The following is a 10838-nucleotide window of genomic DNA, read 5'->3' as shown; positions in this document are numbered from 1 at the left end:
TTAAATAATGATAGGAATGAATAATACATACAGGGTAATCACACTGGAAAGGCTGGAAGTTGTTGAGTCTGTTGATAGGCGTGGGGTCCCTGACCCACTGCAGAGCCTGCCAGTTAGTGACGATCCAGACGTCGTTCATTCGGTTGATTGAATCCAGGAACATGATGAAGCCTTCCTTGTGGTGGGGTTGTGTGAACCACGCGGCGTGGTAGAAAAGACCGAACGGGGCCCTGGAACATTTTACATAGATTATAATTGTAAAGCTGTTATTGTCTGAATAGAGTGAGATATACGTACAGACAGAAGAGATATAATGTACTTCATATAATTTTACAGACAATAATTTGAGACGGTGAACTCGAGTCCACAAACTACATGGAAAAAACATATTCTGATTTGCTAGTACATACTATTACTCGGCATTTTTCAACTGATGTGATGTATACTTATCATGATGAGCATAATTAATTACCTTCCAAACGTTAGTTAAAACTGCTCTATAATTTTAAATTACCTGTTGGTGGTGTAATGTCTGTCAAAGTTCTTCAATAACATCTTGTAGACACCTTCAGCATTCGGGGGATTGGCGCAAGCGTCTCCCATAGAGCATCGACCACCATTCAAATCTTGCCACATCACCATAGGAACTTCCCAAACACCTAAAAAAATAATGTGTTATGTATTAGTATTTTTTATATGTTTCTGTAATATTGAGAAAGAAAATGTTGGTAATTTCATATTGTTGAATAACTACTTACCAGGGTATGATTTGGTCGGGCAAGGAGGAATCATGCAATCATGAAACAGTTTGTAATCCAGAGTGTATGGCCAGCTCGGTGGTCGGTTCTCATATACTGGCATAGACGAGTCGTATGTGAAGTTGGAATCGTATAACATTTTGAACATTTTGTTTCCACCTACAGAGAGGAAAGGTGCTCGCATGCCTCTGACGTCTTCAAGCTTTACTCCTCCGTAAGCCGCCAATATCTCTCTTTGGCCACCTACTTCTCGGTTCCATTTCTTTTGTGAAAATTGTTCACCGAAGCTATGTCTGTAATTTAAAACAATGTAAAGTGGTTGTTTAAAAGCTTGCAGGATTAGTTTATATAATCCCTCATTAAGAATTATAAAGAATGAGACTGAATGTATTTACCTATGATACTGATAATTTATTTAGAAGAATATAAAAAAGAATAGCAGTTAAAGAAGATGAATTAATGAGCATGAGAATGATTTTGGAGTAACTTACGAAATCGTGTGTGACGCCATTTCGTGACCGGCAGCGTAAAGATTTTGGACTTGACTGTAATCGGTCCATTCATGGGACACATAGAACGTGGCCGATATAGGGCAGCCGTTGGGATTGACACGGCCTTTTTCGAAAAGGTCCTGGTACAGAACCTTGTTGAGGTCATTGACGGAGTCGTCGAATGTCAGCAGCACGATTTGTGGAACACTCTCCACCGGCAAGTCTCCTGTGGTGCGGCGCGGGGTCGAGGTGAGGGTTATTGTGCGTCGGGATTGAACAAGTGCCAGGAAAGGGGAAGAGAAAGACAGGTACACCGGGAAGAAGAAGCGAGAAAAAACACAACATATTAGAATTAGTATGAAAAGAATAAATAATAAATCTATTGGTTATAAATACGTATTCATGGGCCTTAAAAGATTCTAGATGGCCATGAATATTTTGTTAGCATACCAATGTTATGAACTAAAATTCATCGAATCTACCGGGAAGGAAGAAGTCAAGTCTTTCACCTTCGCATTGATTTTAAACTTACGATATGGTATGTGAAGCAAATTCGTGGCCATCTGCGTATAGGTTTTGGACTTGACTGTAATCGGTCCACTCGTGGGAAACATAGAATGTCCCAGTTATAGGACATCCATTGGGATTGACTCGCCCTCTTTCAAATATTTCTTCGTAGTACATTTTATTGAGATCATTCACCGCGTCGTCGAATGTTATTAATACCATTTGGGGTACTGAGTCAGCTGATAAATCACCTAAATAAAGATTGATGAAAATGCCTATTTAAAAAAATTAAACAGATTACAGAACAAGTTATTTCTACATTATAATCATTGAGTGAATAAAAAGAGTAATTTTAAGATTCTTGATAACAAATTCAATTAAATACAGTCACTTAATTTTCATTGCTTAGTATCCAATATGCATCATCCCCAAACAAATCGTTGAAACATACCAGGTATTTCCTTTCCACCGCAGTTGCAGTCAGGCAGGAGACACACATCCTTCCTGCACTTGGCTGCGGTCTTGTCGGGAGTGGGCTGCGGGTACACGGCCGACGGCCGCCGCGGGGGGTACGAGTAGATGTCAACAAACTCCGTCGATTTTGACACAATCGACGTTGAAGGCTTCAGGGTAGGGCGGCTGCGGCTGCTCGACAACAAAAGGTTATCAATACGGTTTTAACATAAAAAATTATAATTAAAAATAGGTATTAAGTGCGTGAATGAACTGAATGGTACTAAATGAAGAAATAAATAGCTTAGTTTGTAATATTCACTAGATAGCTTACTTCGCGGTATTCCGTACTTAAATTCCATGAAACTTGCTTTTAACTTGACACTAGTGTGTAAGAAATTGAAGGCATAGTTTCATATCAATAGGATCAGCAATTTTGAAGCATAATAAAATAGGAACTGAACAACTACAGAAAGGTTTTTAAGATTCAATTTTTAAGGTAGAAAGACGGATGGAACAGGCAGCGGTTACCTAGTACATAATAGGGTAGAAACTACTAGAAACCCTTTGATATCTAAGGATACATAGAACCTAGAGCCCTACCAATTAAACTAAAACCGAAATTGAATTAAAAGCATGAAATGAAGTGATGATTGGTGTTGCAAACGGTTCTAACGTTGGTGGTGTTCCCCTGTTGGTCTGCTGCGGGGCCTGCGCGGGCTGCGGGGGCTCGGCGCCGCCTCCGCTGGTGGAGTAGTGTGCGGAGCCGCGGCCGCGGGTTGGGCTCGGCCTGCAAGAACAATATTGTCTAATCCATCGCTCGCACAAGAAGCGCTTGTTAGTACTGCGTGGTATGGTAAGCGCTCATTATATTTATAATTGACAATTCATTAAAAAAACAATATCGAGTGATTCAATGGTATTTACATATTATATCGTTTAAGAAAATATGTATAATTCTCACATAGGTATTGAACTACTACTACACGTAGTCTAGGTTACTTCACATGCTCATAGAATACCAAAACAATTAGCAATATTCTTCATTTTGACATTCTATGTAGGTGATGAGTGTGCACATTAAATGATGAGTTGCAAATGTGGTGCAAATATTAAAGCATTGAGGAACTTTCTAAAAGTCAATCTACGACTATCACTAGTGTACAAGTTGAGGTGCCAATTGTTGTAAAGGAGGAAAGGATGGTCGCGTCAGGAGTTAACAATTCACAGAAATATAACTCTACCGACAGTTGAAGTCCCCCAATGAAGAGAAGAATGTTAAGCGATAGAATTCAGCGAGAGTGCCATTAGAGAAAATCTTGTCATGCTAGTTACTAAGTAGTTTGCGAGGCAGAAAAGAAAACCTTCAAACAGGACGAGGCCTCCACCCACAGTAAGTAAGTGTGAGATTTAGACGCCAGATTTGTCTAGGCTACATGGCGATACCTCTGGTATTTGATTTCGTTGCATTTCGGATTTTCTTGCAGACTGTTGTCTGTCGAACATTTGGACGACGATTGGTAACTCCTGCGCCCACCTCCCGGGTTTGTCGCAGCTAACTTTATGGCGGGATTGACTCGCGAAGCGCGTGTAGGGAAGGATAAGCTCTTAGTCGAGGTTGTCGGATCTAAAGATTTAATAGTCGTCACTTTTGTAGTCCTCGTTGTCGTTGAGGTAACGTGATGAGTTGGTAAATCACGCTCGGAATCAGTCTGGTCTTTAACAGATTCAAAATTGGTTCCAGTAAATTTAGTCAATTCATTATCCTCATTATTGTTACTATAGCTATCACGGACATCAGCCACGCTTTCAGTGGCTGGTATCTCAGATACCATTTTTTGGAATTTTTGAGAGTTTTCATTTTCTTTTGTAAAACTACTAAATCTTGACTTATAGTTTTCTTTACTTGGGGTGTGGTAATAATGATTATTCGTCGTGCTCTCTTGCATAGTTGATGTTGTTTCGAAATTCTGTACAGTTACAGGCTCTTGCGTAGTGGATGTTACACGATCTCTATGTATTCCAGGTTCAGTATGACCAATTGTTTCAATTGTAGGATTAATAAATCTTCTTTCAGTCGGTTCAGTGATAATTTGCACTCGTTGAAAGTTACTTTTCAAAGGTTGATTATTATCTACATATTTGAATTGTTTCTTATGAAAGCCAATATTCACCACCTTTTCAGGTTCAGTTGTAGTGGTTCTAGGTGTTGAATTAATAATATGAATGTGTTGCCTAGGTTTAGGTGTACTGACAAAGTTATTTATAAAAGCTTTTAGAATACTTTTGGCTTTTGTGCTAAAGATTTCTGTAGTCTGATCTGGTCTTACATGATCCTCTAATACCCGATATGTATAATATGAGGGTTTTGTAGATGGTACCCCTGAGCGATCAATTTCGTTTTTATTTTTATTTTCCGCTGGGTGAAGCGATATAATAAGCGGGGCTGATGTGGTCGTTGAAGTGGTAGTAGTAGTAGAAGTGGAAGCGGAATCTAAAACATAGTCTTGTTCATTGTCGTAGTTATTTTTATAGTCATTTAGACTATGGTATGGGCCCACAGATGGCAGATCCCATGATTCCTTGGAATTATCATATTGGTCCCAGCTAGGAGACTCATTAAAACTGGTGTTCTTATTATTATAATAATCATTTTTAGCATTTTCTAAACCTTGTTCAATAAGAACTTCAGTATCAATACTATTTTCAGTCGATACTTCAGCTTCATCATTATTTAAAGAAAACGGTACAGGTCGTTTAATGACAGTTTTTAAGAAAAACTTGGAAGATGTCGTTGTTGGAGCTGTAGATACTTTAACTCTTGGCTCAATAACTCGAAGTTTAGCTGTAGGTCTGACATAAATTGGCTGATCCTTTTCATCAGTTATAATGTCTTCGCTTGAATCTGTTCTGCGCATTGAATTTTCTGAAGAACCTTTATCTTCAAATCTATTATTAATTGCACGATCCTGTTTTCTTGCATCATTGTTTCCATTAATATCGCTTTCATAGTAATATCTATTTGAATCGGTATTTGTATTTTTATTTTTTAATATATCTCGCGATCTTTTATAACTATCAAATGGCTTTGTTAGTACTGTCAAAGTATAAGAAGGATTATGCGTATTGTTTGGACTACGGCGAATAGAAAATCCAGAAGTTAGTGAAACAACCTTTTTGTCATTATTATTATCAGGATTTATTTGTACCGATTCCACAATTTCTTTGTCAACTTCGTCCGAACGGTCTAATAGTCTTTCAGTTGATGTAAATGTGTCTTTCAGTCGGTAAGTGTTGTCAGTTTTCTCAAATGGTTTGGCTAAGGATGAAAAATTTACAATTGGAGGAGAAGTCACAGGGACGGATGTTAGGGATTTATTATATGACAACTGTCTGTTGGATAGGGATAAGTCGGGATTTGGTACAGGGGTTTTTTCTGTAGATGATCTGTTGAATACAAACCAAAAGAAATCTTTCTAATTCAAGCTCAAATAGTTTAAATTAAGCATAAAGTGTTTATAAATAAATAAATATTAGTCACTAGATGTTTATCTCAATAGTTTGAGTAACGAATTTATTAGTATAGAAATTCTGGAATCAAAGATACCACAAAAGCTGTTTTGAACATTTGCAAATATTACAGCTGGCTTTTATAAATAAATAAACAAACATATGCCAATAAACTCATAAAATATGTATTTACATACACGTCCAGTTACAACCTTTAAACCAAGAGAGAGAAGAGAAATGAAAATGTATTAGTTATTATAAAAACATCATAATTGTTAGTAAACAAGAATAGAAAAGTTTTTAGAAAAGATTTATACTTTAGTAGTTTGTTTAAAGGTGGTAAAGGCGACTGTTATAATAATAATTAATGATTTCAATATTGATGAGAATTATGATGACGATGATAAAATTTGTTTGTAAGCCAGATGAGTTTGAGCGTTACTTTTGTAGTACCTTGTGGAATATCGAGACGGGATCATTGCTTCAGTGAAGGGTGCGACAGTTGGACGTTGTGTCGTAGTGGTGGTGCTTGTGCTAGTAGTAGTCGGAGGAGTGGTGGTTATAGGAGCTTCGTACACCGTTGTCCTCCCAGTCGTAGGATTAATTTCGAATCCCAATTCGTTACCTTCGCCCCTGAATTATCCAATGAATTAACCATGAGAAGAGTAATTGTATCTGATCATTTTTGTATGACTTTTAGAGTTGAAGGAATTATTGTTGGTGTAATAGAAATAAAATAAAATAAGTATAATGCTTACCTAGTCGAATGGCGAAGTGGTGTCTGGTATTGATTTTGGTTGTTGATCTGAAACGATAAATTAATTAATTAACATCAATATCACAGTTACCTTACTTTGGCTCATTTTGTATTTGTACCTTTGTAATTACCTGGCCTTGTAGGACTTCTTCGTCATAGTCATTAGATGCTATAGTTGGTCTCGGAGTATAGGTTTCAACAGGTCTCCTGGCAGGGGGCGGGGTGCCACGGTAGGTCTGCTGGACTGCAGGTCGGAGCGAAGCCAAATTATATTGCTGCACATAGTCTGCCAACACCACCCGCCCATTAGTGCGTTAATGTGCTCACCCAGGGTGAAACAGGGTTAGGTTGTGAGGTCCAGGAGTGATGAGTGAGGAGTATTAGGTAGGGTTATGGTTTTAGGAGTATTAAGGATGGTTTAGAAAGGTCATGCACCATTTAATGGTGAAATCAACAATGTTTTAATTTATACGATGACATTTAAAAATATAGTAATTGGTCGTGTCGTGCATTTGATTAAAAAGGAAAAGGATAATCAATAATAATGCCAAAATATTGCAAATGGAAACAGAAGTATTTATTATATCAAATCGATTTACCCAACTAAAAATGTGTATAGTACAGATTGTGATTTAAAAAAAATATTTACAAGGAAATCGTATTTGAAAATTTTGAAATACCGATACTGGAAAACGTATTCAGAATAAAAACTTTTTAACAATGTCATGTTTAGATCATTAGAATTAATATCACACTTAACTTAGTCTTTCTCTTACCAGTGTCTTTGTAAAGCTCGCCATCTTCGTCATAGACTGCATAGTACGGGTCGTATTGGTCAGGGTTGTAGCTCTGAGATCCGTTATAGAGCATTTTCGGTCTTGGACTGGGTGAGAACTGTATCGGGGTCACACTTTCTGTTGGCTCCAGACTGAAAAATCAGGGCGAATACGATATACTTACGTAACAATTTTAGTTTTATCTATTATTATTAACTTTATATCATATTAGCATCACTAAAGTGATTTAGAAGCTATTTACATAATTTGTAATGCCGACAGATATTAATTTATATGACTTAATACAATTCCTATATCAATAGTAAAGTACATACATCAAATTAACTATACAATTTATAATAGTTTTAACAATTCCCTACAAGTTTCCTTAGATTTTATAAATATTACTGTACACACCTACACGAAGTCATATTTTACAAGAATGTCATTGTCATTAGTCAAGTTAGTCATTAATTAGGTAGGTATCTTATGTATAGAAAGTTGCAAAGAAAATTATTAGTGTTGTCTGTCACCGGTCAAGTTTATAGATAGTGATAGATTGCTCAGCAGGAAGTGGAAGAGTTTATACAGAAGAGTGTCTGTGTGTTAGTCAATACCAAGTTTTTTTTCTGTTACCTGTTGGTCTTATCGTCATGTTGGGTCTTAGTGTAACGAGTCTCTTGGTTATGACTGTCGCGAGGAGTTGTCAATCTAGTTTGAGTGACAATGTTTGGATGTCTGGTCCGCCCTCTGGTTGACTTCATATCCTGACTCGGAGTGGTTTGAGTCATTTGAGTCTGCACAGTGGTCGGCTTAGCTAATCTATGCCTAACTGTGTAAGGCCTCAAAGTAGTCTGGTTTAAATATTTCGGTGGTTTCATTGTGTGAGGCCCAGATTCTGGTCTTTTGATGTGCATTGTTTTATTTCTAAGAGGATAGTGAAGTACTTTGTAATTTGACACTTCAGGCCGGTTGAGTAGGTTTTGGGTTGGTGAAGGTGAAGAATTTGAATTTCCCATGTTTTTAATATATGTCTTTGTCGTTTCCTTAGGAGGAGCTTTCGTCACTACAATAGTTATGTCATTATAGGTTTTCGTTGAGGAATCCGTTTTATACTTATTATAATTAGCAGGCCGTCTGTATGGCTGCTGTTGATTATTTTCTGGAGACTCGTCCTCATAACTATCGCTATCTTCGTATTCTTGATAATTTTGTGCCATCTTTGGCCTTTGCGGTCTTACTTCAGAACTAGGCATGTATTGAGATTTTACTGGTGGTTCGTAATAATATTGTTCATCGTCGTCGTAATAATAATCGCTCATTTCAGGCGACGGTTTAGGAATGGGTTTTCTTGTTGAAGGTGCTTTTGTTGTCGCACTAGCAGGTCTTGGAGAATATGCCAAAACAAAATGATTTTTTCCATTGTTGTACGCTGGAGTACTTGATTTGGTACCATGTCCATAAGAATTTTGATGATTTGATATCGCAGAAGACGTAGTGGTTGGTTGTGCCGGTCGCGAAGAGAACTCCTCCTGCTTTTTATTCCAAAACTGCTGCAGTATTGATAACTGTTCATTGGCTATCGTTGTTAGTGGTTTTGGAGTTGATGGTTTGACGGCATAGAATGGATTTTGAGGTTTGAAGCTTGACACAGAGTAGGGTTTCCCCGTACTAAAATATTGTTGTTTGGGTGAAGTAAAATAAATTGGTGACCCTGTACCCGTTACAATAACGTACGGTTTTTGAGTGCCAAGGAATAGTTGGTTATTTTTATTTTCATCTTTATATTGAGGTTTCTCTGTAGAAGTTCTTATATTACTTTGAAGAGCTTGGTTAAATTTATAATTTATTGGTAGTTGTCGGTCATCGTTAAAATTTGGTGGTTTTAATTGTGTCTTAGTTGGTCCTGACAGAGGATTTGAATTATGTTGCTGGGGTCTGTTAAATATATTTTGACTAAATGCATTTTGCTGCTGTTGACGGAAATGTTCTTGTTGTTGTCTATGTTGCTGTTCTCCGTAGGTTTCCTTATCTTGATGCTGGGATGGTCTTTGAATTATTGGTTCGTAATGTACGGATTGCGGAGTTGTTGTTTGGATATTTGCATTTTCATTTGGCCATTGCGCACTTGCTCCAGTAGGCATACTAAATGGTCGTGGAGTACTCATACCATGATAGTTCAACTTAGACGGCCTTGTCGAAGATGTGGTGGCATCTACAGGAGAGTTGATTGTTTTAGTTCCAGATGGGTTGTTATAGCTAGGCCGAGATGTTGAACCTCTGATTTTTTCATGATCACCTCTTAATTTAGCTAAAAACTCATCAAAGTCAAAGTTAGGATCAGCAAATGGATTTTGTATGTCTGCATATTTATTTCCAGGGTGAGTAAACTCGTAAGGTGGTTTCGGAAAAACATTTTTATTACTAAGTTCATCATCATCTGATGCATCCTCTTCGGAAGAGTTTTCTTCATCATCATCTTGATTATTCAGGTTTTCAAATTCTTTTGTAGGTAAACGATTCGGTCTTAGAAATGGATTATTTGTCGATTGATCCCTGGTATTCTTAAAGTTATTGATGTAAAATTTTGTGATATCAGGGCTATTTCTGTACTTTGTTGGTTCTCTCGGCGTTTGCAGTAATACTGGTTTTCCGGTTACTACTGTACTGGATACATGAGAGGAATCAAATGAGTTGTGATTAGATGGACTATTATTATGGTTGGAGTTCACACTTTGTTTATTCGATTGCTGATTGTAGTTGTAACTATTACTTTGCTGAGGGTTATTGTTGTAAAAACCTCCAGCCAATGAAGCAAACGGATTATCATTGCTATTTAATGAGGATATCGGGGGACTTTTAGTTATTATTTGAGTTGCTGGATTTATAGGATTATATGTATTTTTTTGCCTTGGGTCTGGCAAACTGGCTTTAAATGGCCTCTGGGATTGAGTGTCTTTTTGGAATGAAATGAACGGATTCGCAGTAGAAAATGAGTTTTCATCGAAAAAAGGCTTCCGGGTTCCTTCGAATGGGTTATTGTTATTCAGACTATTAAATGAAGACTGATACCGATTGCCCTGTAAATTTGACTGTGTATTAAAACTATATTGAGGAATATCGGTATATTTTATTGGTTTAGGACTAGCCCAGTTCTTTCCAACATTTTTATAGCTTCCGTCTTTGTAATAATGTCTTCCGTGACGAACTTGTCTTTTACCACGTTCACTATCCTCACTAGACCCATCAATTTCATCTGAATAAAATTCAGTATGTGTTTCTACATAATCTTCTGTATCTTCATCATTCCTGTTTGACATTTTTGGTGTACCTAACGTTGAATTAATGTTAGTTACAGCAACTGTTCCATTCACTGCTTCCCTTTTTCTTCTCGAAGATCGTTTGTTTTTATAACTGTCATCAATTACATTTCTATCTATGTCTGATTGTTTGTCAAGACGAGAGTCAGTCAAGTCGCTTTTGTCCTCACTGAAATAACGATAGTTATGTTATTTAGTGATCGTATAAAATGTCAAGTACAACGGCAGTAATACTAAGTATCAAAACCTATTTTTATTTTATTTAA

The 10838-nt window shown here is 37.1% G+C and overlaps 1 protein-coding gene across 6 annotated transcripts in view; it reads right to left on the bottom strand.

Annotated features, from left to right (window-relative positions):
- The window catches only part of LOC105388358 (mucin-5AC), an 85357-nt gene that overhangs the window by 1650 nt on the left and 72869 nt on the right, over positions 1 to 10838 (bottom strand). Inside the window, exons 1-12 of one of the 6 annotated variants that reach the window (XM_048633154.1) lie at positions 7889 to 10823; positions 7253 to 7404; positions 6608 to 6762; positions 6478 to 6524; positions 6173 to 6352; positions 3656 to 5656; positions 2886 to 2999; positions 2208 to 2401; positions 1782 to 2007; positions 759 to 1051; positions 515 to 659; positions 32 to 230 (exon numbers count right to left, since the gene is read on the bottom strand). In XM_048633154.1, coding sequence (XP_048489111.1) covers positions 32 to 230; positions 515 to 659; positions 759 to 1051; positions 1782 to 2007; positions 2208 to 2401; positions 2886 to 2999; positions 3656 to 5656; positions 6173 to 6352; positions 6478 to 6524; positions 6608 to 6762; positions 7253 to 7404; positions 7889 to 10572 — 6390 coding nt within the window. In that variant the 5' untranslated portion in view covers positions 10573 to 10823. Of the gene's footprint in view, positions 1 to 31; positions 231 to 514; positions 660 to 758; positions 1052 to 1249; positions 1476 to 1781; positions 2008 to 2207; positions 2402 to 2885; positions 3000 to 3655; positions 5657 to 6172; positions 6353 to 6477; positions 6525 to 6607; positions 6763 to 7252; positions 7405 to 7888; positions 10824 to 10838 lie in introns of those variants that run through there. The other 5 variants (XM_048633153.1, XM_048633155.1, XM_038112605.2 and 2 more) reach the window with 5 other exon arrangements.

Source organism: Plutella xylostella, chromosome 5, assembly GCF_932276165.1.
Source record: "Plutella xylostella chromosome 5, ilPluXylo3.1, whole genome shotgun sequence".
Classification (NCBI taxonomy): Eukaryota; Metazoa; Arthropoda; class Insecta; order Lepidoptera; family Plutellidae; genus Plutella; species Plutella xylostella.
The sequence above is the reverse complement of the archived record's forward strand: the minus strand, read 5'-3'. Positions and strand labels throughout refer to the sequence as shown.